Raw genomic sequence first — 27,277 nt, 5'->3', positions numbered from 1 at the left:
TGCTTCTCCCCATCCGTCTGACATCTCTGTCTGCCTCATCGCCCACTTGATTTCCACCTTTAAACTCAGGGTGTCCTCACAAAAATCTCTCTTTTAGTGTTCTAAATGCGAGAGAGTCCATTGGAAAAGAGCCCGCTGTGGTTTTGGGCGAGCTCAAAACCACCATAAAAATGGATATTGATCAGTCTCCTAGATTACTTTCTACCTGACAGAAGACGGGTCGAATGCATTAGAGACAACTTTATGTCTTCAGGTCAACAAAGGGGGCAAGATTTTATTGCATTGTACAAATAGCCCTAAATTGAGTTTTTTCTTCCCTGTTATGAAGGGTTTTTAAAAAAAAACAACAAAAAAAAACATGTATGACTAACCCCAGAGCTCTGCACATGCAGTCTCATGTACTATTCTCTGCCAAATGTCACACTTGGTCATAAAGAGAAGCCCCGCCGGCCGATGTTAGCACTGCGCGTATTTCATTGGTCTCTTTAGAGACCGAGTTTACAAATGATGAAGTGTCAGTGAGCACTTATCCTTCAGATTTGTGGCACTGCAGCTGGGCTTTGACAGGGACTAATGGACAGACTGTGGCCGTGGGGACCGCAGCCGCCACTGGCTCCGCCGCTGCTGCTCAGGAGCAGACAAACACACACACACCACAGACGCAAGCACAGAGGTGTGTTAAGCAGTTTCTTACGCCGGCACAGTGCTTGATCACATCTGACAACTCCATATAGGCATGTGAACATCCTCAGGGTTCATGCTCATGTCCACCATGACAGTTTAAACATATGAGCAAAACTATATATCTATATACAGTATATATATGTACGCATATGTATATGTGTCAGCCGCTTGCTGGAAATAGGAACGAGCTGTAGCCACTGAATTTCACGCTTGAGAATCTTTACATGGATGAAAACAGCTGGAGCTTCCTCATCTGGGGGACTCCAGGTTAGCTTTATCCTGCACTCTGGTGGTCCTGAGATAAAGCACACACTCCATATGTTATATAAAAAAACAAGAAGTACTGTGTGCTTTTCTGGGGCGTACAGCAATAGTCATGCGTGTGAAATAAACGGAGCTGATTCATGCTAGCATGCTGTTACAGCAGATGTGGAGGAATCGATTCTACAGCCGGATGCTAGCTCACCAGTTTGGCACAAATTTGTCGTCAAAGCTGGAGAATGTCAAGAGACGGAGGGCTTGTTTGTTGACTTCATAGCAAGGAGGCGATAAAACCGCAGTAAACTCCTCCCTACATACGACTTGTGCAGAAGACCTGCTGAGCACAGGCACAAGTGGACCCCAAATAATCCGCACAGTTGCCCTGAGGACAAACCCCAGAAGCACTGCTTTAAAACAGGATCAAATTGTGCTCAAATAAAAGTCTGGGGAGCACAGAAGTTCCCATCCGAGAGCATTGACTCCCCCCCACTTTTCATGTGCAGTCAACTCCTGCATTGATTTATGAAGCTATTAACTTTTCATTGCAATGCATGCAGTAAGAGTCAGTGTATTAGCTAAGACAGTCAGCCATGTGAAATGTGCCTCTCCCCAAAGGTCAGTCAGGCCACCATCTCCCCAGTGCAAATCTCCAGGTGTCGTCTCATAAACTGCAACAACCCTGACAATCACCTTCACTGAGAGGCTCATTAAATCAGCCCCCTTCAGACGGTTATTTTCATTTCGTTCGGGTTTTATGTCTTCTTTGGCTTTTTATTGTCTTTACTTGCTTGCAGCCATCCCGCGGCTTAATTAGAATTCCGAATTCTCATTATTATTATTATCATTAGTAGTATCACTATAGTCAGTCAAAGATGCGTCATTAGAGCCTTATTAGTGTCACCTTAGAGGTTACAACATCAGCTGGAAGCAAGAATTGCTGCAAGCGAGGACACAGTTTGTAAGGGCACGGTGGGAAATGTCAAATGAATAAAATAACTAAAATAAATCAAATGTAGTCCGTGAGGCAGAAAAGGGGCCTGTTAGATATTAATACTGTGACCGTGAACGTGCTGAGAGGCTGTGAAAACCTGCAGTTGGCAGGAGATGAAACAGCATTTTATTTTTTAACCAGGTTCATTTTAAGGCGATAGGTCAAATCTATGTTGTTTCATTTGGTGTTCATGCACGTTTAGGGAGTACATTACACCAAGAGATGGAATGTATACGCTAATGTAGATGTTTAGTCTGTCAAAGTCTCAGGTTCACCAACAAAAGCCAGACTGATGAGACTCTCCCAGGTTGAAGGAGTGTCTCTGATGCCCCCCACTGATTCCAGACCAGCCATGAGCCGGAAAGCTGCTCTTCATCCGTCTGAACATTGTTTGCTTTTAACATTAGGGCTGTTTGCTGTTGCCCTTGTGCTCCTGATACACGCCCTCCATCACGGCGATGTGTGTGTGTGTGTGGGTGTGAGACAGAGGGTTTAAAATGATCTGTGCACGTACTTTCTTCCATCCATCAGCATCAAAAACAGGCGCATTAGTTTCCGGTAAGGAGAGGAAAAACCGTCCGTGTCTGAAAGTGTCCTCGTTTCTGCGCGTCAGGAGGATGTTTGTGATTTTGTGCTTCTTTTTTGTTGCCCTCATCTCTTTTATAAAGGACGGCGAGCGCCTCCAGGACATGATGGACTATATGAAATCGTCTCAGAAACCAGAACGAGAAATATCTGACACAACAAAAACACCCCCGAGTGCATTTAGGTAACTTTGCTGCTTCCTCGTTTCTGTTTTACAGTCTCTCCATCTTCAGAACTTTCCCGTCCTTTATCCCGCCACCACCAGCAGACAAGACATTTATAACATCCGACCTATCAATGAGCAATAGGTCGGTAATGGGTTCAACCTAAAACAACACAACAGTTAAAACACTTCCCCTCACACACAGAATGCTTATTTTACACCTTTTTCCAGATTTTCCTTCACCAACAAGTATCTCGGCCTGTGTCTGTCTTTGATCCTCTTTTATGTGCATTTTTAACGTCTCCCTGGTGAATGATTTGCTTTCTCTGCTATATCGAGCACATTCATGTCTGTGGATGAATTAAATGGATCGTTTATGATCATTTTCCACTAAACATCAACGTCGAACATTAAAGTTTCCCTCCTAGTTCCTGACAGAGCAAACTCCTTGCACGTGACCTGAACATCTGCTGTCCCTGTCAAGTGGGAAATGAAAATAATGGAACTTTTCTGCTGTTCCTCCTGGCTAAACTCATGTGTACATCCACTAAGGCTGAAACCTGGTGCATTTTTTCCAGAGTTAAAGGCCAGAGGGCAGCGGAACACATACAATAAATCCTCTAATCCCCCTGTTAGCGGTGCTGTTTACTGTAATCCCCCTCCTCTCTCCTCTCCTCTGTGGCCATTAATGTTCTCACACCTTCCCACAATAAATGTTGCATGAATTCCAGGACGGGCAGGCGGGATTCATGCAGTCCTTCAATCTGAACCTGAAATATCACCAGCTAGTTCAGAGGAGCCTAGCTGCGTAATCCCATATATCAGAGCCGAAATGTAATGACGGTAATGGTCTGAATCACATCCGAGAGCCGTAACCTGCTGGGGAGCTCAGCCGTCCTCTGTAGGAGTCCGTCATTAAGCCAGCGCCAGGCGGGTCACAGGTGTGAGATTCATTTTGCCAGAAGTGTTTGGAGGGCACTGATGTTGCACCGACGCGCCACCGAGATCGGCCTGATCAGATAGAGACAGGAGAGCCCCCTCCACCACACACACACACATTTAAAACTTTTTTTTAACCTTTCCTGAAGGATTTATTAAGCATCAGAAGCCTGAAAGTGTGACACAAACTGCCGCTTCAGGGTTTTGTAACCTGGGTTTCCTTTATTGCCACATGAGAAGAAGTTCCACCTGATTGTGTCAAAAATGATGGAAGATTTCAAGTGGGCACATAATCCCCGGCGACTTTAAAGCATCCCTGCATTTATGAAAATAAAAAATGAGGTAAGGTTTAACTGATTCCTCAAATAGCACTAGCATTCCCCCACCTCCCTGCTGAGGAACAACTGAGACCTGAGGCCAATAGGATAAGTCATCAGGAGGAGATTTTTAAAAAGGGTTCAATTATTTTAGTCAATATAGGTTTGCTCATGTTTTTAGGGGGAGGGTGTATTTACACTGTATTATAGAAACTTTTTACACGCAACAGGTCTTTATTAAACATCCCGGGCGTCTCTCTCACCGATCCAGAACGCCTCAGGTGCCGGGACTCCACTCTCACACCCCTTTTTCTCGGCGCTCCTCTCACGTCTTCGTTATCCCGACGGTAAATGGATTTGTGCCGTGATGGACGGGAGCAGTTACGCAGTGATGAAATTTGCTGCGATTCCTCTCTCTGATGCGGAGCGCATATCCAGCGGCGGCCTGAGCGGCGTTTGGAGGCCACCACACTCACCCCCTGATTTATTTATGCCACTATGACGGCCCGCCTTAAATCTCTGCCCAACCCTCAACAGGAAAAACTCATTATGCTTTTCTTGATTCCTCTCCCGGGCGCTCGGCGGCTCCGGACCTGTTGTTGTTTCTGTGTTTCTCCCACACACAGGGGACACGCCGGCAGGGTAGAAAGATGGCAAATCTGGGCGAAATGGGAAGAAAGGCAGCCTGAATTCTAACAGCGGCTCTCACTTTTGCAGATAAATTGCCAATATCCTCTTGCTGTTGGCGTTCGGGGCGGATGTGATGGATGGACAGCGGTTTCATTTGATACTCATTTGCTCTAATACACACCATAAACTGGAAACACGTTATCACACACATGCGCGCACACACACTTGCCCGTCATCTGCTTGGCCTTTTGGAGAAAATGCTCAGTACTCTTTGCTCAGCAGCACAGTAAATTATTCATCGCTTTTGATCCACATGAAGATGCATTAGCAGACAAATGCGAGTGAGAGCGTGATTCGTCATCTCGTCCCGCCTCATTAACTTCTAATCCTCTTTTTTTTTTACAAAAAAAAAAGATTGGAGTCATAATTCTTAATGATGTTATTGATTGTTCCTTTATTGTTTTGACGCTACAAAGCTCGTGAGTTGAGAGGGAACCCCCGCCCGTGTCGTGATTAAGAAGGCATGATGGAATCGGCACAGGTCACGTCTTGCATTGGAATACAGCGATGGCTGTTGACGCACATAAGCTTTAAACTGGAGCTACAACACGGAATAAACATGAGCTTGTACACCGAGAGAGTTCGCGTCGCCTCTGCTGTCACCGGTCCGCCAACCCAGAGAAAAGAGCTGTCCCTGAATGATCTGCGCACTTCTGTTATCAGAATTATGACGCTGCTTAACATTATGACTGTTTCCTGTGTGTGCGGTCAGTGTCTGTGGAATTTGCATCTCAGGATCTTCTTGAAAGCACTTTGGAAGTCTTTGTTGAAGTAGGCGTATATGATGGGGTTGAGGAGAGAGTTGGAGTAGCCCAGCCAGTTGATGACTGCGCCCAGCCACTCCGGCATGTAGCAGTTCTCTGCGCAAAAAGGCAGAACCAGCGCGACGATGAAAAAGGGCAGCCAGCAGAAGATGAACGTCCCCATGATGATGCCGAGCGTTTTCACTGTTTTGCGCTCTCTGGCCAACGCGATCTTCCTCCTCGTCCCAGTGGTCTTCTCGTTTATGTTCTCGTGCGACGAGGACTGGGGGGTGTTGGGCAGGGGGAGGTGCGTCTTGGAGTTGCTGTTAACTTCGATGATCTCCAGCGACTCCATCTCCTCTCCGTGCCTCACCGCGCCGTTGGCGCACGGCGAGCTGGGTTTGAACTTATAGCCGCGTTTCCACTCCGCGCTCACGGCGTCCCCGTTGGCTCTCTTGTGGAAGACGGCCGGAGATAAAGTCAGGCACATGTCCGACGCTTTCGCTTTCTCTGTTTTCTTCACCGTCTTCCGAATCCGGAACCGCGCGGCCTTGAATATTCGCCCGTACAGGACCAACATGAGAATAAGCGGTATATAAAAAGCCCCGAAAGTGGAGTAGATGGTGTAGCCCGGATCCTGGCTGATGATGCACGCGTCGGGATTCGCCCTGTCTTCCGCGCTCCTCCATCCTAACATAGGCGGAATAGAGATGGAGAACCCAATAAGCCATGTCACGCTAATTAAGACCGCGGCGCGTCTCGGTGTTCGTTTATTTACATAGTCAATTGGGTCCGTTATGGCCCAGTACCTGTCCAGAGCGATTGCGCACAGATGAAGGATGGATGAAGTGCAACACAGTACATCCAAGGCGATGAATAAATCACAGATGTCTTGCCCCAGTGTCCACTTGTTCAGCACCTGGTAGAGAGCCGCCATGGGCAGAACCAGCACCGACACCATGAGATCTGTCACAGCCAGAGATCCAATCAGATAGTTCGCCACGTTCTGGAGTGATCTCTCCAGGGCGATGGCTGCCACGACGCACGAATTGCCAAATATTGAGCAGAGGATGAGGGCCCCCAGGAAGAGAGAGGTGATAATCTGGTAACTCAGCTCCGGGTCTGGCAGGGACCCAGACCCCGTGGCATTCTCTCCTTCGTCCCAGTCGACAGCTGCCGTGTCAGAGTAGCCGCTAGTTGCATTGCTGTCGTTGCTGCTTGTTGCTCTCAAATCCATTATGCAACCACACTCAGAGCGCAACTTTCCACAGGCAGTTGGAGACACGCAGCCGGACGGATGCGCGGCACACATTCAGTCCATCAGCCACTCGTGAGCGTTTTACTGGGTTCCATCGGTGTTGCCACGTTCTTTCCGTCGCTCTCAGGACGCATGACGCAGGCGTGTGTGTGCGCGCGGGCGCGCGTGTATGTGTGTGTGTGTGTGTGTTTGGAGCGAGAGAGAGGGGAAGATAGGAGGGGCCCTTGTGTGTAGACGCCCGAGTGCGCACGATGGTGCTGCGAGTGAGCTGAGCTGGTGACGCCGTGATTTCATTTATACCAGCAGTTTCGGGTGCGTCAGACCATGTGGACGTCGCCCCGGAGTTTTGTGCCTTGGCTCCGCTGGGTGCTCCGCTCTGTCTGAGGGAAGCTGCCAAGAGCGCACAGCTCTCCTTCATTTTTTCCCTCCTTTGCAACTGCTATACTGTGTGGAGTCGGTATATATTTTTTGAGAAAACTCGGGATTTATTTTAGTCTCTTAGTTGGGTATGTATCCGCTGAGATTTTCGGCAAACTTTACCATTTCAATTCATAAAAATGACCTACTTTGATCTTGGGGAATTCATTTAAATTATATTTTGGAAAACATAATTAAATTGAAAATGTAAAAGGTTCATTTAATCTGCCTCTTCGGACTTAAACATGCTTTCCGTGCACAAAGTAAAAATGCGCGGAGAGCGGGCGGTTCAGCCCCACGCGCACCATGAGCAAGGAGCGGCCACAGAGGAGAACTGCTGCCATCTACAGTCCGTGCAGAGTACTGCAGCAGATGATGGGTCGAGCCGCGGAAACGCGTGCGTGAGACAGAATGACACACACATTGTGCCCTGAAACACAATAGATACTTTAGCCAACTAATGATGTCAGAGGTGAGCAGCAGAGAATCAGCCCGCAATAACAGCAGCTGGTGTGGGACACAAACACTCCCTTGCTGTGTGGCGGGGTGTGATCCAGGGTTTGTTTTGTTTTGCAAATCAAAATAGATTAGAGCCTGGGGGGTAGTTTGCATCCAAATCAAATGGTGATTGAAAACACTTCTTAAGCTCTTCATTAATATGATCAAAAGTGGAAAGTAGTGGAAAAAAGAGGAAAAAAAGTCTGTTGAAGACAGACGGCATGTTGTTCAGCATAGATTTTTTTCCCACACAAAATAATGCTTGGTGGGGAAAAAACCTGAAAACATCATTTAAAATGATGTACCTTGCTATCACCCTATCAAAGTCACAACATATTTAATTTCATCATATGTACTGTATCTAGTAATGCAGGTCTAGAAGCGTGTTATGTCCTATTTCCTCCTCCACGAGTTAGCCCCTGATTCTACTTGGTGCTGGAAAAAAAGAAACTTATTTATATTTATGAACTGGAAACCTCGCCGCTCTCTTACATTAGTGTGTAACCCATCTCTGGGGTTGAATTACGGTGGGACTCATTTCCTGGAGAATACATATTTCTTCGAGCTATTAAATATTAACACCGTAGCTGTTTGACAGGAATTCCCAAACCTTTCCCAACTCTTTAAGCAGGTGGAAATAACAAGTGCTCATAATTTATTCAACAACAAAGCAGAATGATAGTCCCACAATACATTTGAAATTAATTTACCTCCTCGGTTTTCTCTCTCATCACTTTGCCATCTCATAAACACAGGAATAAAGTTGTTTAAGGCTGATTAATTACAATATTCAGCAGGGGAAATTGAGCATGTGATTATCGGAAAGGAGTGCAGATAACTGAGTGGAATATTAGCACATCTGCAGTCGAGTACCAACATTCTGCAAAATGACCATGTATCATCACCACGAGATGACATTTTTCTGAGAAGACTGAGATCACACGCCCATTCCTACATGCTCTGCTTTTAAACGACTATTTCTAAAAGCCTAACAATGCTGTGGTGAGATGGATAAAACCCGGGCTCTGGATTTTTCACCTTATGTTTCTGTATTCATTGGCTGCAGCGCTCTGCGTGTTCTATAGGTCACAGTGACAATGGGGAGGCCGCGGACAGCGAATGTGTTGTAACAGGGCTCAGCACGGGGACTTTGTGTTTGTTTGACAGGGTGGAATGTCCTAGAGGGATAATGGGGGCAGGACAGGACAAGCCAGAGGGCAGAGCGCTTACCTCCTCTACGCTGGAACCGTCCCCTCTGTCTTAGAAAAAGCTTCCACCAGAAGAAGCGGCTGTTAGAGAGGAATCCTTGATGAAGGCGACAGGAAAGACCAGGTTAGCTGCTGAGAAGCGTCTGATGGATTCTGCTGCTGACTGACTCAAAACGTGGTCATGAGCTCCTGCGTGGGAGCTTCTGGTGTTCCAGGTTCAAGCAGGGCTGGAGATCATGTTTGCGAGGACACCGGTGAGGAGCTCAACAATATCAATATCACATGCAGAGCAGGAAGACAAAGGCTAGGGGACGCAGGCCCGGCAGGAGAGGGAAGGTCTGGTGGCCTGGAGCAGCTGGCGAGGCCTCCACTGCCAGGACGGAAGGCCCACAGGAAGACCCACCAAGGAAGATGGAGAGAGGGAATCCAAGAGAGGGAACTGGCTGAACACGTAGTGGACAATGAGAGAAGAAGAGGGCTACAGAGATGGACTGAAAGGACCGAGGCGCATGCTGAAAGTTCCCCGTTCAGGCAGGGACGAGAAGTTATTGAAACTTTGTCTGGCAGCAACTCTGACGTCCTGTCAAATGAGGTTTCAGAAGCTGCTGAAGGATCCAGCTTCCAGATGGGAAAAAGTGACACTATCACCTCAACCGTCTGTTTAAATGCCCCGTCTCCTCGGTCACCAGCGGGCGCCATGTGCTCTGCTCCTCTTCATCCTTCCATCCAGACTAGATCTGCATCTCTGTCATCCCGGACATCGGCTGAGGAGCCGCACCATTACCCCTGCACTTCAAGCCGGGAGCCAGATCCATTCTGGGTGGTGGTGAGAACAGGGGCAGGAGCTGGCACATCGTCCCAAAACCAGCACACGCGGACCCCCATTCCATCTGTCAGCGGCTCCGAGCAAGGTGAAGAGGAAGGGGAGCAGGAGGAGGAGGAGGAGGAGGGAGAAGATGGTGACGGGGGAGGCGGAGGTGTGATGGAGGTGACGAGCCAAGGCGTGACTTCGGTGGCTGTGAGGCCACATGCTCCCGCAGCAGAGAGGAGGATGAGTAAACGGGAGAAGAAGAGGGTGAAGTATCTGAGGAGGAGGCAGAGGAGGAGGGAGGTGTGGAGACAAGGTCAACTGCAGGAGAGTCAGCAGGTTAATCACGCATATGTCGTCACTCTTTTCTGACTGAGGCTAATGATGCTAAGGATTTATGTGGGCAGCAAAGAGCACCTGCACTTCCTGTGCCTGCCACTAGGGGCTTTCCAGGTGACTTTATCTAATAGTGCTGTTTTCATCAACACTATTAAACCCCCCGGCTAATCTCAACAGCCACCGTCTGTGTGGTTTCAAGTAGGGTAACATGTGAATTAGCGGCACGATGAGGCTCGGCTGGAGAGAACTTTAAAACCAACAAGACCAAAGCCCAGATTTGGTTTTTCTTTCCTGATATCATTGGCTGTTTTATCATACTGATTCTGAAACTGCTCAACAACGATAGCTGCTGTGAAACAATCGATATCCCCATTCGCCTGCTGGATATTTACCGTTGTTTGTATCTTCGGGGCCTCGGCTTTGAAATTGCTTGTTAAAGTGTGACGCACGCTCCGGCTCCGACAGGTTGAACAGAAGCATCCTGGATTATGTTTGTGGCAACAAATGTGATGAAACTGAATCGTCTTGTTGTACCATGGTGACCAGTTAGGGCTCTCTTTTAATTTAGTCTTTTAGGCTCCCGGTTTTTACTCTTGACTAGAAAAGATTTTTGAGCACCAGAAAAATTTTGAATTTATATTTAAAGATAAAGGTGACGTCATCAGCCTGACCTCAAATCCCACATCGAAGCAGTTGAGTTGTGATTTGCATGTCTAAATTAGCCTGCCAGGGTTGTGTGAGCGTGCTCCAAGGCTGGGAGATGAGAACGCTGCAAGATCAGCAAAAGCTGTCCTGCAAAAAGTCGTCAACGTCCAAACCTCTTAGCATTTCTGACTGTGAACAAGGGCGAGGATGAGGATGAGGATGAGGATGAGGATGAGGATGAGGATGAGGGTGAGGGTGAGGATGAGGATGAGGGTGAGGGTGAGGGTGAGGGTGAGGGTGAGGGTGAGGATGAGGGTGAGGGTGAGGGTGAGGGTGAGGGTGAGGGTGAGGGTGAGGGTGAGGGTGAGGATGAGGATGAGGATGAGGATGAGGATGAGGATGAGGATGAGGGTGAGGGTGAGGATGAGGATGAGGGCGAGGTTGAGGGCGAGGATGAGGATGAGGGCGAGGATGAGGATGAGGGCGAGGATGAGGATGAGGATGAGGATGAGGGTGAGGGTGAGGGTGAGGATGAGGATGCACATTTATGGGAGATGTATTGATATCCAAGCCTAACTCTGACAGAAGAGGTGAATAAGCACGTTTGGGCAACTTTTGCCTTCAGTCCTCATTAGTTCTGTTTATCATTGAGAATGCAGGTTCTCATCTCAACTCAGTCTGACTTTGCACTTTTGTGATTAAACTCTGTCAGGAGCTGTTTTTTTGTTTGTGGCCACAACGTTTCTAGCAGACGGTATAAAGCACAGTCATTCGTGTCGATGTTAGATTTTAACTTCCTGGCTGAATTTTCGACCTTCATTTTGCTCTAATCCCTTCTAAACAATCTGCGGTTGCAGTGAGTGCACAGCAGGCGAAAGGGCAGAATTATTATCAGTGTTATTTTTACGATCCTTCTTAAAGGGAATGATTGGACACAGGCAATCACAGCACTATTGTTTTCTTTACTGGATGGTTGGATTGCAGCACAAAAACAGTGTTTTGTTGCTCTTCTGCGCTTCCTAAGAAACACAAAATGCCTTTTTCAGCTCTGTTTGGCGTGGATTTAATTTTGTCATCGACTATCGAGATAGCGAAGAGACATTTGCTTGATATTTGGTTAAAAAGGTTTAATTGAAGTCTCATTTTTATGGGATCAGGAGTAGATGCACTTGCACTTTGGTACCAGAACAGAGCTGCAGTCTGGCTCTGTCAGGGGACCTAGCTCGGTGCCCATGATTGCTTAGCAGATGTGCACTGTGTTCCAACTTTTGTGTTAATGATACATCTTGGGAGGCAGCGGCGGTGCAACGGAGGAGTCCCCAGAGCTCCCCCTAGGTGAGAAAATGGTAATTACTCAGGAAGCGCGCCTCAGCTTTTTATTTATTTATTTTTGTTCCAAGTCTAGAACTCCAGACTTGAGTCCTTAGAGGTCGACGCACACGCGTCTGAGGAGGAAAAGGAGGACTTGAGGGCTCTTGGATATCGTCTTGAAAATGAGTTTTAGTTTGTCGTCTCATGTGGGCCGTGTCAGGACACGACAAAACAGGAAGCAGAGTGTGGGTTTAGCCAGAGATGCACCTGGGAGGAGGGAAAATCAGACTGTTGAGGAGATGAGAGGTTTGAGCTTTTGAGACAGCAGAAATATTGTGTTATCAGAGAAAATGAGGGATTTAAAAATATACAAGGTCAAGCATCATCTACAAACCATTGGCTTTTTGCTTTAGTGTACAAAAATGTGTCCTATGGCAACAAGATTCTTGGAGGACAAGGGAAGCCTATCTCTAAAGATGTCAGTGCATTGCACACATTAAAATATAGGTCGCACATCTCCCGTGAGCTCACACCTCACACCCTCGTCTCTTCACACACATTAGGCTGTTCAGGTGGCTGTCAAAGCCATTTGCAACAGGGCGCCTTAAAGAAATGAGTTCTGCCTTTAAGGCAGTCTCAGGAGGAACGCCAGTAAAGACTTTTTCACCCGGTTTGTGCACTGACATGTTGGGAAAGAAGATTTGAATCCTTCAGAGAAAGACGTGGTTTTGTCTCATATGGCAGCGGGCAGAGGATTTATCAAAGTTGGAACAAATCCGTTCCATCTTCTTTTAGATGGTGCAATGTAGAGCTAATCTGATAAACAAGGCAGAAAGTGCAGATCCGGGCCCCCTTAGGACGGAAGTCACCTCTTATTATTGGGCACAAGTTAACTGAACACCTCTAAAAAGATCTGAGTTAAAACATCAAAAAACGGCTCATCTCTCAGTGGCGAATAAGCCTTAAAAAAAAATCTTCCAGCTCCAGAAAATCCTCAAGGAAAAGTGAAGCAAACATTCTCAAACTGTCCCCAAATGGTTGCTGAGTTAAAGAGAGACACATCTGATTATGAGACCCTCAGGCAGAAAAGAGACCTTTCCTTTGGCACCTTACCTGTCTTTATTTACTCACAATAATGTTGAAGCTAATTCTCACTATCCTAAACCTAGAACCAACTGATTTTAATGAAACAGTCATTAATTTATACACTCAGTTTATTTTTAAAAGCTAATATGAGGTTAAAATTTAAAAGGCAGCTGTCAGCGCTCCCCTCTGCTGCTGCATTCTTATGAAGTTTTTAGTGAGCTACGAGGATCTAAATGGGTGTTATATCAACCTGTCACTCTTACACGGGCCATTTGATCCCTCGTTCCTTACGAGTGTCTCCCTCATTTACCAGAGTTCCACAGGGAACGCATCCGGCAGCAGCAGCGGCAGCAGCAGCAGTGAGGAGGAGGAGGGCGCGGGGGAGCGAGAAGGTTACATCTGCGCGGTGTGCTTGGACGTCTACTTCAGTCCTTACATGTGTCACCCCTGCAACCACATCTTCTGTGAACCCTGTCTGAGGACGCTGGCGAGGAACAGCCCCGCCAACACTCCCTGCCCCCTCTGCAGGACGGTCATCACACACGTCTTCTTCCAGAAGGGTGAGCTAACGGGCACGGGGGACTTCCTGCAGCTCTCTCCTCATCTGCACTACCCCGTCCACATTATCAGATAATGGAGGGGGGGGTTGTTCTTGACCTTATTCGGTAGCAGCAAATGTGTGCAAACACCATGTCGCATGTTTGGCGTTTCAGCAGATTGTTCGGCGGACGCAGCTGTAGATGTCCCTCATGGGAGCAGAGCAGGCCTTTGGTTCAGTTTCCAAGCAGATGTGTCACCCATGCGGGGGAGGGGGGGGGGGGGGGGGGGGGGGCAGGGGGATGCATCCAAAGCACATGTGGAATTCCTTCACTTCACCTTTTCGGGTGGAAGCTGTGAGGGAACAGCTCCATTGATTAATCAAAATCCAGTTAAGGTTTCGGTTTGGAGTCAGCGCTGTTCCGCGGTGACGTTTTAGTGTCCTGTCCTGATTAATGAAGGCAAGGTCGCTCAGAGAGAGAGAGAGCAGCGAGGGTCTGACGCCGCTGCGTCCGCCATCATGTTTGAAGAAATCCAACAGTCTGTTTGATTGTGTTGAACAATCGAGACACGGTCTGAATCAGATGCTCGTCCGTGATAATACTGAGTCCGTCCTCCTGCCTTTGTGACAGAGCTGAACCAAACGGCAAGGACGTTCTTCCCGAAGGAATACCTCTCTCGGAAGCAGAACTTCCAGAAGGCCAGCTGCGCCAAGTGGCCCCTCCCGAGCTGCCGGAAGCTCTTCCACATCTTTGGAGGCAAGTTTGAAAAGTGTGTCCAAGGAAATTCCGCTCCAGAACGACCACTAACGAGGTTCTACTCAAACCTGTCAGAATTCTTTGCGATTGTTTCTCCTCAGTTGCAGCAGCATTTGTAGGTCTTTCTTTCCTTTTTAATGACCTAACGAGCCTCTTCGTTTGTCTCCTAGGCTTTCAGAGACAGCCTGCCGCCGTGGCCAGACGTCAGCTCCCCCGCGGTGGAGGCTACCAGCTGGACAGCCTGGACTTCCGGGGTGATGCTCGAGGCTGGCGCTTGGACATGGACATGGTCATCATTTACATCTACTCGGTCAACTGGGTGGTCGGCTTCTTCGTCTTCTGCTTCCTCTGTTACCTCTTCTTTCCTTCTTTTTGACAGCGGACAGCACAGAAGGAACGCAGGAGAAGCTAATCCAGCGTCCTGAGACAGAGAGACAGGCAGCGCGGGACAGCCTTCCAGGCTGCCTGTTTACCGTCTCAGTGTAAATAATGATGGGTTTAAACCCACAGATTCAACGGAGGGTTCACAACTCCTCTACCATCCAAACATCAATGATATTAAAGCAGCTCCTGTGAGGTTTTAAATAAACGCCCTGTATTTATTATTGGTATTAGTTTGATTTTTCCATCACTGCCCCATTTGGAAGTTAACGGCAGCGTTTCCCATTTGGGGTGAAATGTTCCACTTATTAAATTCTGCAGACAATAGACAATATACAATTTTATATTAGATATTACAACAATAACTTTACAACAATGACAGAAACATTTACTCAGCCTCTCACAAAGATTAATCACGTTCACACTTACCTGCAAACCAATATTAAAAGACAATTGTTTTCACAACGTAGCCCAGCTTTGAAATTGCCGACAAATGTCACTATTGCACACAGTATCTAATCAGTTGACTATTGTGCAAATGCTTCTTTTTGGATGAGCCGGAACGTTGACCTCTGTGGTCGGGGTAAATGATTACTGACACACTTTCACTGGAAACGCAGGCAAAGAGACAAAAGCAGCCATTTGTTTTCTGGGTTGCTGCTGTTGCTCATCACAAACTTGGATGTTACTCATGCTCCAGTTTTCAGCCTGGACAGATGAAGAAAGGGAACACTTTCATTTTGGCTCAGTTAACTGTGTTGGCACGCATAAACTCGGGTTTATTGAATGATACTTTCTCGTGTGTGTGTGTGTGTGGGGGGGGTCGCGCCTTTTCATAGAGCAGCCACGTCAAGCCTGGAGCCGCAACTGCTCTTCTTTTCCCGTGTGTGCAAGGTTAGAGTGGGGCCTGGAGGACCTGGGAGAAACTCTGGGAGTGGGGGGGACAAGCACCGGGAGGTAAAGGGTGATTCTTTTTGAAAAATCAGAAGCATACAGGGGCGGCGCGCTGTGAAATCACAAAAAAAGACATCAGCGGTGCGTTTAAGGAAAGATCGTTATCGTCCGCCTTGCAGGTGCTTGATGGAAGCAGCGCGCAATCGTGAAAAATGGTTGCACATGGAGAACAGCCGTGAATGCGATCATCTGCTCCCGACATCGGTGCGTCAGAAGAGACCCCTCAGCTAGCTGAACTCCAGCTTTTTTTTTCTCCTCTCAGTGAAGTCTTCACTGTCCGCTGCTGCTGGAGTGAAGGTGACTTGCGCCCCCGTCGCAGTCGAAGCAATGCGGAGAAGAGTCACAGGCGCTCATCCGGTACTTTTCCCTGCGCTCTGAGGCTCGTCTGGGAAAAAAGATCTGCTCCCTCTCCAGCAGTAGAGGCGTGGAACGCCAGTGGAGACAGACAGGGCAACAACACAAAGCCCAGCCTGTAGCTGGCGGAGGGGGATTTAGCGTAAACCCGAGGAGAGAGCAGAGAGACCAGAAGGCGCAGGGCGGTGAGGCAGGAAGAGGAAAGTGGTGGAGTCTGAGGGGTGTATGAAGACGAAACCCTTTTGCATCGGGGCTGTTTTATTAGTGGATGTGTATGCATGAGTTCTGCATCGAATGGGCGCAAAAACCGCCCCAGATCTGCCGGGAATATCTTCCAGATCGGCAAGCCTCCTTACCGAGACCCACAGAGGAGGGAGAGCACCGAGAGTACCCGCAAAGCCCAGCGCGCCGTGGCCGACTGCAGAATGGTATGGATCCCCTGATGTTCTGTCATGTTCATAACATGTCTTTGTTCCAGCACGCTCGACCATCCCGCACATGCAGATGACAGATGTTCACAGCTGCAAAAATCAAAGAGCCCTCAACCGGGTCCGGGAGCCTAAAAATAGCTGCATACATTTGCATCGTTTTGTCGGCAGCAGAGCCAAACAGATCAGTGACACAGGCGAGACACTGGCGCCTGTGTGGCCGTTGAACGGCTGCTGAAATTGGGGATTTGGGTTTTTTTTTCGCCATTTGCGTGAATCGGACGCGGTTGTCTTCAGGGCTTCGTGATCGCTGCGAGGAGCCGCCGCCGCCGCCGCTGCGGCTGCTGCGGAGGGAGAAAACGCAAGAAAAGGTGAAGGAGTTGCAGGAAATCGATGTGCTTCAATGCGCCAGTTAAAGAGCCAAACTTGAGCTGATAAAAACATAGCCCAGGCTGTGGGACAATTTAATTTTCACTTGTTGATTAATCACGTTTCTCCTGGAGCTCAGCAGCGGCCCCAGCGCGCAAGGTTACCGTCCCGAACCGACATGGAACAAACCTAAAACCCGACTGAGTGAGCAGGCCAAGAATGAACGCCCCACCACTGCTCAGAGCAGCTTGCCGTGCGTGTGCGAGTGCGAGACGGAGAGCGGTCCTTTATTAACGTCTTGTCTTTATCGTTCTTAATGGCGCAGGTTGTTCAAGAGTTCAACACGTTGGTGGCTCTGTACCGTGAGCTGGTCATCTCCATCGGGGAAATCACTGTGGACTGCCCTTCGCTCCGGGCCGAGATGCTGAAGACCCGAACCAAAGGCTGTGAAGTTGCGAGAGCCGCCCACCACAGCCTCTCCTTGATATCGGGGTGAGTCGGCGCGGACGCGGCCGCCTGCTGCGCTCTGCGCCCCGGATGGTCTCCAGATCGAATCTCTCATTTGCATAAGCGTCCACCCATTTTAGAAAGAACTCAGCCAGCGTGCGTCCCGCAAGAGTCCGAGCAGAGAGAACATGAGATTAGACCTCCAGTGGCCTCGGTGTCTCCAGCTGCAGCTCTCACTGCCCGCTCCCCTGTGGCCCTGCGGCTCAGGCCTGAAACCACAACACGCCAACAAGGATTCTTCCCGTTGGGAACATCTGAGACCCTGATGTTTCCAGCATCAGGATCTGTTCAATTAAAGGAGTTTCTACAGCAAAATAGCCAAAGTGGAACACTGCTGGGTGATCTTTTCACAGATATTGATGGGATGTGTGCACTACCAGCTGCGCTATTTATCAAATCTGGGACTCCACTGGAGCGTCCAACCCCACCGATTCACCCCCCCCCCCCCCCCCCCCCCCCCCATTAGCCGCCATATTGCTTCCCAGTTTCAGACACGTTCGCCTCTCAGTCAACCCTTAACTGGTTCAAGAATAAACCTGAACCTTTACTACAATGGCTGTACGCGGTGTGTGTGACATCAGGGATCTTTCCTGCCAGGTGTAATAACAACCTTTCTGAAACCCAGATTACCAGCCGGTGACCTTCTGCTCCATGCCCCCCCCCTCCCCTCTATGTGTGGCTGATAATCGCAGACGCACTTAAACACTTCTGCCAAGCACCAGCCTGTTCTTGACTTTGCTGCTGCTGCTACAGAAATAGAGCCGATGCAGCAGCCCCAGAGTGATCTCTGCTGATAACAGCATCAGCATCATTGGCATAATTGCCCCGGCACACACTCCAAAAGCCCCCCTCTCTAAAAGCTCCCAAGGCCATTTCTGAGTTAGCCTCCCGCCACAGGAGATGCAGAGGTCGGTCCTTCACCTGTGAGCCGCGCAGGGCTACGGGTGGTGGTTTCATTCATTCGTCTTCACTTCTTTTTTCGTTTCAGACGGTTGGGTGAGTCAGTAGTTATGTAACTTCAAGATGTGCGACGGCTCCAGTTCTCCACCGTCTCAGTTTTGTCTTTGTGCAGTCTAGCCATGGTCAATGGTCCGTGAGGGGATCCCCCACTAATCCCAAGCTTGTGGCGTCTTTAGGCCAGAAGACGGGGAGATCCACCCTGAGATCTGCAGGCTCTTCATCCAGCTGCAGTGCTGTCTGGAGATGTACATCACCGAGATGCTCAAATCGGTCTGCCTGCTCGGATCCCTGCAGCTCCACAGGAAAGGTGCAGATTCCTAAATTGTGGGAATGTTTGGACCTTTTCTGGCTGTTTTAAACACCTCCACTGGTACAGTCAGCCGGGTGTGTCTGTCTGCAGGCAGAGAACCCTGCGGGCCCCGCGGAGTGGACAGTAGGGCTGAGGACAGCTCAGACATCCCCATCCTGGAGGACACGTCTTCCTCCCACACTGACTGTCCTCAGCTGTGCTGGCTGGTGGCCACTGACATCGAAAACATCGAGAAGTAGGTGGAATTTAATGGAATTTAGATATTTAACAGACTTCTCGAAGAGGATGAATCACTTTTAGGAAATGTCTCAGCCGAGCAGGTCTGCAGATGTCACGAAATGTTATTCACAGTAGGGCCACTTCCTCCTCATGAAGACTTGGCTGTCTTGAATATATATAATATCGGATCTACTTTATGTATGAACTACAGACTAATGGCAAATAGGAATGAAAAGACATGTAGAATAACATTATTTTCAGGTGCAGTAGTAAAATTCTAAAACTTAAAAAAGTACAAAGGTCAACCCAGAGGAGTCTTATTTCTGTTATTTCAGGGACATGAGGGACATGAAGAATCTTCTCAGTAAACTCAGGGAGACGATGCCTTTACCGCTGAAAAACCAAGGTGAGGAGGACACGCACGCACACACGCACACACACACACACACACACACACACACACACACACACACACACACACACACACACACACACACACACACACACAGGTACACACCAGCGCTGCATCAACCCAGTTACAAAAGAGTGTGTGTGTTCTTGTATTTGCTAGATACTGAGTACCAAACGATGCATTCCACTAGCAAAGTGGGGACATTTTTGGGAATTGAGGACATTTTGCCCGGTCCTCACAACTTCAAAGGCCAATTTAGGGTTAAGACATGGTTTTAAGGTTAGAATTAGGTTCAGGTTAGGGTGAGAGTTGGGGGTTGGGGTTTTGGGCTCACCAACACAGAAGTACAAGGGTGTGCATGTGTGCATGTGTGCGCTCTTGTGCCCAGACGACAGCAGCCTGCTGAACCTGACTCCCTACCCACTGGTCCGGCAGAGGAAGAGGCGGTTCTTTGGGCTGTGTTGCTTGGTCACCAGCTAAGGGCCCTGCCTTCATGGGTGGGAGACAGCAAAAAAGACACCATCACGCACCGTCCTCCATCACCTGTGTCTCCCACCGATCGATTACTGCCATTTTCGAATAAATCGTCTCTGTCTGTCTTTTTTTTAGGATGGCCATTTTATAATTTTATTTTGTAATACAAAGAATTGTAACTGCAATGTTTTGGAAAAAAAAAAGAAGAAAACAATAGTCACGAGCATATATTTTAAGATATTTTGCGAATGATTTTATTTCACCTTTTTCATGGGTAAAGGACGTCTGTTATTGTTCCATGTGGAAGCGAGTGAGTCAGCGTCGGTGTTACCGTCACAAACTGGAGCGGATTAAGGATTCACGAGAATACGATTGTCTGTGTTGTCAGAGTTCATGTGGGAACTTTTGAGCGGGTGCCAAATCAAATTTGAGGGTAACACTTGCAAAGGTCAAGTTGCGTCTATGCCGAGATAGTCCGTTGGTAGTGTGCAACCTTCTCTAATGTCTGTTCCTTGTTTTGCCTCCTCAATGTACTTAATTTAGTCTTCCATAAACCAAGAACCTGTACACGACTTTAACTTTCCAGCTTCGAAACAGAATATACGATAGAAAACTCAAAAGAGAAAAGGTGTTTGCACACAATATCTATCCAGAAATTGAGACATTAGACTTGTATATACACATACTCTCTACGCAAAGATGAGCTCGCAAAGAAACTGTTGGTGGGTCAAACCCGGGATGGTCCCCCCTCTGTCTGGGGCACAAAATGCAGACAGGGTCGGGGACGGCATGGGTCTGGATTATCAATGATAGTCATCAATGTTTAGGGCACAGTAAAAGGTACAGTAGTCAAAGCTTATATAGATCATTTTACATTGTTAATAAAAGTTTTGTTATTGAAACTAGACATGTTTCAGTGAGTTTGTTGCATGTAATACACCAATAGTTCCACTAGGTGGAGACAACGTATTGAAAATAGTTTGTGATCATTTATAAATAACTCCTTCCACTTTCTTTTCTTTATTTCTGTGGGATTCCAGAAAAAGTGGAAAAAGGATAACGAGTGTTAGACAGGTTTTTATAGGATAATGTGATCATAGGATAAGGTTAATTTAGGAGATGGAAAGACTCCATCTCTGTGGCATCTTTGAAATATTTTTCCTTCATCCATCTTATTCAAAGCTGGACAGCACATCTGTGTTAAAGAACTTTATTGTGTTGAGGAGAAATTATGTAGGCGGTGTCTTCGTGCAATTTTACAGGCAGGTTAAGCCACACGTGCACACGCGCCATGAGAGGGCAGCGAGCCAGAGGCAGGAATAAACTACCAGCAGGGATGTGCTTGGCAGGTTGAACACAGCCTGGTTGAGGAAGCACAAAACAGGTTTTTGAATAGATCCTCACAGTGCGTAAAATGCACAAACTATTTCGTATCTCAGTGAGGAGAAAAACCACTGAAACAATGAGAGTTTTCTGGAGTTTTGCTCTTTATTCATGGTAACATAGGGTATAGAATGGTTTCATATAAGCGTAACATTGTAGCTTTAGCTTTCGACATACTGCAAAGGATAATGCTGGTCACAAGCCCAAAGCTTCAGCCGGCGCAAGGCAGGATACTGACAACAGACACTTGTTCTCCTTTGCAGTGCTTTAGTCCAGCTTCACACTCACTCATTGTCTGATTTCCTCCATCTTCCCCGACACGGACGCATACATTTGTTCCCGGGTTGGAGCAGTCTGCAGAGTCCCGGCAGCTGCACTCATTGGTTTGATCTAAAAAACAAAGAAAGTTCATATAAAAGTGCACAATCTGTCTTATTATTCTTGAGTATTTGCACGTCTGATCCTCCCCACCATCACAGCGCTCCCACATGTGGCAGTTGCGGCAGCCTGTCGTGTTACGTCTGGGCCATATGCAAACGCCTTCATCTGCCAGCACATGGATTCTCCCCATGCACTTCAGCGCCTGCATCTGACAAACCGTCAGGAGGATGGGCCTATTTCTCGCAGTGGCGGTGGTGGTGGTGCACACCTCCAGAGACGAACTGAGGGGAGAAGGAAATACATTGACAGAGGGACTAAAAAGAAAAAGAACATTCAAAAGGTGAACAAATTCGGGACTCGGAGTAAAATTACCTGCACTCAAAAGGCATCTTACACACACACTTTCCTTTCGAAGACTTCTCCCATGGTTGACATTGGATCTGAGGAACTATCTTTGGTTTTTCCACTGTCGGACAGATTGAAATGACTCCTTGTTAGTATCCTGTTACCCCCTCCTTGTTAACGCAGTAACCCCCGCATGCTGTGAGTCTGCAGCATCACTGACCTGGGCTGCAGCTGATAGTCGCCAGATCAGGTGAAAAATTCAGACTGGGGTCACACATAATCGTGGACTCCCCTAAAAGCTGCCGGCCCTCCGGACAAGACAAGCTGACGATGTCCCCGATGCCAAAGACCTTGTGTATGGGATCGGCGATGACGCCGTCAGCAAGCGGTCCCAGTTTGCACACTGATACTGAGAGAAAAGACGTCAAAGTCAGGCCGCCGTCGGCCGCAATTTAAACGATTTACTGACTTTGACAGAATCCGGGCCTGCCGGACCAGGATTTGTTTTCAGTGCATTCTATTGTGCTGTGACCAGTCAGATGGAATCCACTCGTGCAGGTGTACTCCACCTTACTGCCGACGATGTAAATGTCCTTAGGATCCTGTGTAAAGTTCCAAATCACTTCTTTAATATGACACAGAACCCCCGAAAACAGGCTGAATATTAAGAAAACACAGTTTTGAAACTTTTGCAGAGTTAAAAAAACAAAACAAAGGCTCTTCTGTTTACCAAGATGTAGCCATTGATCAGAGGAGGCGGGTTTCCACATTTGTGACTCTCGGGGAGCGTTAGGTCAAAGCACTGCGGCTCCATTGTTCTGCTCACACAAAGGCAGCGTGTAACTCACACCATCATTCGCTTTGCAGGGCTTTTAAATACACTAACTTTAAGTATATCAGCTCGTCCTCCTCGCAGTCGGATGTCTCGGTGGATTCTCCAGAGCAGTGCTGCCCCCCGTTCTGGGGGGCAGGGTTGGAGCAGGAGCGGCTTCTTGATCTCCGGGCACCGGAGCACGATGACCAGGCAGACCAGCAGGCCCAGCTACCGTGAATCACGCCTTCGCGAAGATGAGCAAGACGAAACGGGCAGGATCAATAAAACATCACCAACATTTGCCCGGAGGCATGAAACGGGGGCAGCAAAGGGCCCAGACTCACCCGGCTGACCCTCTACTTCAGCTCCTTGCTCACAGGCCAGGCCCGATGTTCCAGGCTTACACACACATTTGCAGTTGTCTCCGTCGGTGAACACCAGGCCGTTGTTGCTGCAGGGCCGGCAGTGGCAGGGGGCGCTCTCAGACAGGTACTGTTCTATGGCCCTGCGGAGGTAGATCTTCTTCACGCCAGCACACTGAACCTCCTTCACCAGCTCTGACAACGGCCGCAGCTGCAGCGACACAAACATACAGATGTTTGTCTGACGCTCATGACAAGTCTTGCAATCTGTTGCCTCGCCACTAGAGGCTGCCAAATCTCCCACACAATCGTACCCTCTACGGTTAAATCCAGCATTATCCGCGATATCTCACGCCGCCTCCCCTCACCTTTTGTTTCGTGACCTGTGGAAACGATCGCACGGAGTCCGCCCAGTTTGAGTACATTTCCCAGTTCCTGTTGGGATCGTCGAGGTTCATGGTCTTCAGCGCCGCGATATGTTGGACGCCGCCTCCGTCCACGTCCACCCGAGACAGGTGGTTTCTCTTCCTGTCGCCTGTTCAAGAAACAAGAAAAGCTTTACAGAGCCTGATCCGGACAGGAAAGTTTAGGGTTGGGGATTAAATTAAAAATAAAAATTCAACTAAAAACTGTACCAGTTGATAATTTGTTATACTGGTGACCACTTCTGCATTTAATGTGAGTGATGGGGAAGAACAGAATCCAGCGCTTGGTCCTGTCGCACTCATTGTAGTCAGTTCTTTCTGTCCCTTGAAAATGATAAATATGAAAAGAAACAGTCAAACAAGGGACTAAAGCGATGTTGATTTTGAGTTGTGAAAATCTGTTTTTCTCTCAGGAAGTTGATGCTGGTTGATGAATCCTCACTCATGTATTGTTCGGTTTCTTCGTCGATCTTAGCAACGACCTTGAAAGACCCCCCGAGACTTCCCTCAGACAGGTAGTGTGTGCCGAAGCGTTCCAAAAGCTGCCTGTAGGCGGCGTAGTCGTAAACCGATGGGAGTTTGACCAGCGCCTTCCACAGCTCCTCGGATAATGGGATGTACCGAGGAGAGTTGCTTTGGAACTGGGCCACCTCGACGTCATTCTTTAAAACCAAAACCTTCTGCATCTGCAAGGAGCCACACCAAAAGAAAAACATTTCGCACTATTCGATCCCAAAGTTTTCTGGGATTTGCTGTCAGAGCCGCTCACCCGAGTTCTGTCTTTTGTTTCTTGAAAGTCGTAGTTTCGATACCCGGTCGTGGTTCCGGTAGTTTTCTGTCGTTGGATGATGCTCTTAGCGTAGTGCCATTTGCTGGAGAACATCTCATCACTGATGTCGTTCTGAACTTTGACCTGAAAAAGGAGTCACTTTAACAGTTTCAAACACTGTAAAAAAAATTGTCTCGTTACGAAAAATCCATGTTGCACATTAAAACCAGGCAAAGTGACACAATTTAAGTTACTATCGCCACTTTTTTTCCTTTTTAATAATTTCATAATGTTGTTCTAAAGGGTTAAGGATAATAACTGCCACAATTTTTACAGTGCACTGACAACGGTCAGGCTTTTAAAGGAGCCGTTAAAGGACTTTAAGTCATGTACTCCACTGAGTTTTCTCCGGTTCAGCAGCAGATATACAACCTCTCCTCCTCAGCCATTTCTGGATCCGTCCAGGACCATTTGCAGTCTTAAAACAGGGTTTTCTGAGGGTGCCCAAAGATGCTGTAGCAAGTCTCTCCCTGCTCGATGTGCTCATTAATATTCAAACAAAGGTGACCCCCAATCTAAACCTGGAGTAAAATAAGCTGGTTCTTTGTGGTGTGAGTTGAGTGATGTCATGCAACCATCCAGGGTGACCCACCATGAAGCTGTACTGGAGTGTGCTGAGGGGAAGCCTGTAGATGGTTTGGTGGACGCCGCTGTAGATGGTTCGGCACTGGCCCCCAAAGCTTTTTGTGTTGATGACGCTGGCTTTCCTCCTTCCTGACACCACGTCGAACCTGCAGCAGTTATCAAAACAGAGTACTAAAGTATTTACCCTAAACATTCGGATTGGATGGGATCTAGTTCTGGGGAGTGTGTGGAGAGAGGTTTGTCACTTACCCTAATCCTAAAAGTTCAATGTTTGGGGGCAGGGTTGATTTTGTACATATGATGAACTTCTCAGTGGGGCATTGCTCATCAAGTCCGTCCTCCTCACAGTCCTGATCTCCGTTACACACCAGGGACTGGCTAATGCACTTTCCTGAGGGGCGACACGCATACACCAACCCTTCTCACCCCAGTTCTGCAGCATGATACAGATGCGTTAGAGCGACGGAATTCTGACCCGATCTACAACGAAACCGATCTCCGCATCCCTCCTGTAGGGGGCAGCCTTTAGTGGTTTCGCAGGGTCTGGTTTCAGTCCGACTTCCTTGGCAGGGGTTGCCTCCAAACTGAGCATAAACAGCCATAACTCTGCTTCTAGTCTGCAGTATGGGGGGAGAGAGCCACATGAAGTCGTCTGTAAATATAATTTAACAATATTCTGGTGATTCTAATTCTGACCTGCGACTTTGTGCAGCCGTCGCACTCTGACCAGTCACCAAACGGCCCCCACTGGCAATTAATCATGTAATTGCACAATCTAGGAAAGCAAATTTGGACCAAATAACACTAGAAATCGGGGAAGAAAACGTTTAACGTTTATGCACAAACACAAATGTAAAACGACAAACCTTCCTCGTGAACATCCCAAACCCTCAAGTGCACAAATGCATGTTGTTCAATAAGCTGAGGAAATACGTGTAAAAGTTTGACTTACCCTTTAGAAATGAAAAGAAGCAGCAGCCATGGCAAGACCAATGAGGGCTGTGCAACAAAAGTAAAGTCTAAACAGTTAAAAAGTGTTGTCACGATAGTATTAATCCTAAATGTTTACAGATTATAAAGGATCGGAGTTAAAAACTTGCCTTCATCTTGAGCGAGAGCAGCTGCAGCAGTTTGAGACTGCGTCTTTATCTTGTATAAGGCTAGCAGTTCATTTTTTTTTAAATCCAGGCACATTCCATTGAGCAATATCAAGAAGAAAAACAGCATCCTCTGCCAGAGGCCAGAAAGTCATTCGGAAACTGAAAGTCAAGTTTTCTCAACCTTGTGAGAAAACCACACCAGTGTGAGTCTGCTGGATAAAACTCTTATAATTATTGTTGTGAGCTGTTGTTACTGCTCTAAAGTCAGCCCGTTTGTGTTCAGACAATAAAGTTATTTCAAAGGCCAAAACATATCTGAACATTTACACTGAGCAGCATCCAAAAATAAAATACAGCAAAAACTTATCTGCGGGCCGGAGTTGAGACGTAATTGAGCTGTAATGCGCTCTGATCAACACTAGGGGGCAGCAGAGAACCACGACTGCTTCGTGACTAACTTGTGATTAAAAGCTGGGTAAATGTATGGATTTCGATGTAATTATAAAAGTAAATATAGAGGATCGATTTAAATACTTGAAGGCTCCACAGAATTCTGGAATTTGCCATGCTGTTGAGCCTTTGCCTGCAGCATGTGCCTCAAGAGGGAGTCCGACAAACAGAAGCTGCTGGTTGCATCCTGGTGATTTTTGCTCATGAGGAGTCGAATTCATTCTCTGGTTCTGAACCAGTAGCAGGGAAAATTGGGAATCCCATGGCTGAAACAAACAGCTTGTGCACACAGTCATGGGCTGTCGTTTACCCGGAAATTAAGCTCCCTCAAGGTGAGCTTCTTATTCCAAAGCAATTTTCCTGATGTGGCTGTTTCAGGCCTTTTCCCCTCATCTCTAGCAAGGAGGTCACAAATGGAGCCTCCTCTTTGACATTCAGATGTGTTATTATTCCCTGGGGGGCCTTAAACACAATCAGCCACTGAATGTGTCGCTGACAGTAATTTAGGAATGAATCTCTGCCAACATAAATTATTGTGTTGAGAGTAACTCTGCCCCTCAGGTCATGTTACAAATGACTTCCTGTCCTGTGACCTCTGGCTAAATGACTCAGCTACTGTAGAGCATCAGGCCGTGTCGGAGCAACTTGACCAAGAATAGCAGTTGGATTGGCAATGGACCACCAGACCGTGGCCTCCATTAGTTCTGCTCCTGTAGAGCTCTTGATTGAAGGCATATTTGACCGCCATCTGCCCTGGAAGTCCCTTCAGAGTTTTGCCAGAGGACGACTGACTGAGACTGATATTCAGCATTACGCTCTTCCATGTCTGATGTGGCAACAATCCTGCGTCTCCTCCTTCTTCCTCTTTAACCCCTGCAGAACGTCTGCCGCGGTTGCATCCAGGCAAGTCGTCCAAGCACAAGTGTCTGTCCTCAAACTCAGACTAACACAGGTTGACCTGATTTTGTTCAAAGTTGCCATTGTCTGCTTGTTTTTT

General features: G+C 47.8%; 4 protein-coding genes across 5 annotated transcripts; 2 read left to right on the top strand and 2 right to left on the bottom strand.

The window, feature by feature from the left end:
- Positions 1–5,003: 5,003 nt before the first annotated feature.
- htr1aa (5-hydroxytryptamine (serotonin) receptor 1A a) lies at positions 5,004–7,131 on the bottom strand. The gene has a single exon (XM_011620867.2). The coding sequence runs from the start codon at positions 6,683–6,685 to the stop codon at positions 5,339–5,341; it is 1,347 nt and encodes a 448-aa protein (XP_011619169.2). The 5' UTR covers positions 6,686–7,131; the 3' UTR covers positions 5,004–5,338.
- A 1,636-nt stretch (positions 7,132–8,767) lies between these two features.
- Positions 8,768–14,849, top strand: rnf180a (ring finger protein 180a). Of its 2 annotated transcripts, XM_029830278.1 has the most exons (5): positions 8,768–9,901; positions 13,257–13,503; positions 14,113–14,238; positions 14,409–14,527; positions 14,618–14,849. In XM_029830278.1, the coding sequence occupies exons 1-5, from the start codon at positions 8,936–8,938 to the stop codon at positions 14,648–14,650; spliced, it is 1,491 nt and encodes a 496-aa protein (XP_029686138.1). In that variant the 5' UTR covers positions 8,768–8,935; the 3' UTR covers positions 14,651–14,849. The 2 variants fall into 2 exon arrangements, with proteins under 2 accessions (XP_029686138.1, XP_029686137.1); XM_029830277.1 differs by having other exon boundaries at positions 14,409–14,849.
- A 664-nt stretch (positions 14,850–15,513) lies between these two features.
- rgs7bpa (regulator of G protein signaling 7 binding protein a) lies at positions 15,514–19,809 on the top strand. The gene is made up of 6 exons (XM_003974797.3): positions 15,514–16,355; positions 17,050–17,216; positions 18,368–18,498; positions 18,592–18,736; positions 19,056–19,126; positions 19,521–19,809. Exons 1-6 carry the CDS (start codon positions 16,206–16,208, stop codon positions 19,610–19,612), a joined length of 756 nt encoding a protein of 251 aa, XP_003974846.2. The 5' UTR covers positions 15,514–16,205; the 3' UTR covers positions 19,613–19,809.
- A 1,263-nt stretch (positions 19,810–21,072) lies between these two features.
- Positions 21,073–25,945, bottom strand: c7a (complement component 7a). Its single transcript, XM_003974858.3, has 18 exons — positions 25,831–25,945; positions 25,683–25,729; positions 25,427–25,505; positions 25,206–25,347; positions 24,980–25,121; positions 24,738–24,876; positions 24,086–24,229; positions 23,759–24,002; positions 23,527–23,640; positions 23,260–23,426; positions 22,874–23,102; positions 22,602–22,773; positions 22,446–22,533; positions 22,185–22,317; positions 21,936–22,124; positions 21,743–21,836; positions 21,461–21,651; positions 21,073–21,379 (listed from the first exon to the last, which is right to left on the bottom strand). Exons 1-18 carry the CDS (start codon positions 25,834–25,836, stop codon positions 21,201–21,203), a joined length of 2,499 nt encoding a protein of 832 aa, XP_003974907.3. The 5' UTR covers positions 25,837–25,945; the 3' UTR covers positions 21,073–21,200.
- Between the last annotated feature and the right edge of the window lie 1,332 nt (positions 25,946–27,277).

This window comes from Takifugu rubripes, chromosome 21 (assembly GCF_901000725.2).
Source record: "Takifugu rubripes chromosome 21, fTakRub1.2, whole genome shotgun sequence".
NCBI lineage: Eukaryota > Metazoa > Chordata > Actinopteri > Tetraodontiformes > Tetraodontidae > Takifugu > Takifugu rubripes.
The sequence above is the reverse complement of the archived record's forward strand: the minus strand, read 5'-3'. Positions and strand labels throughout refer to the sequence as shown.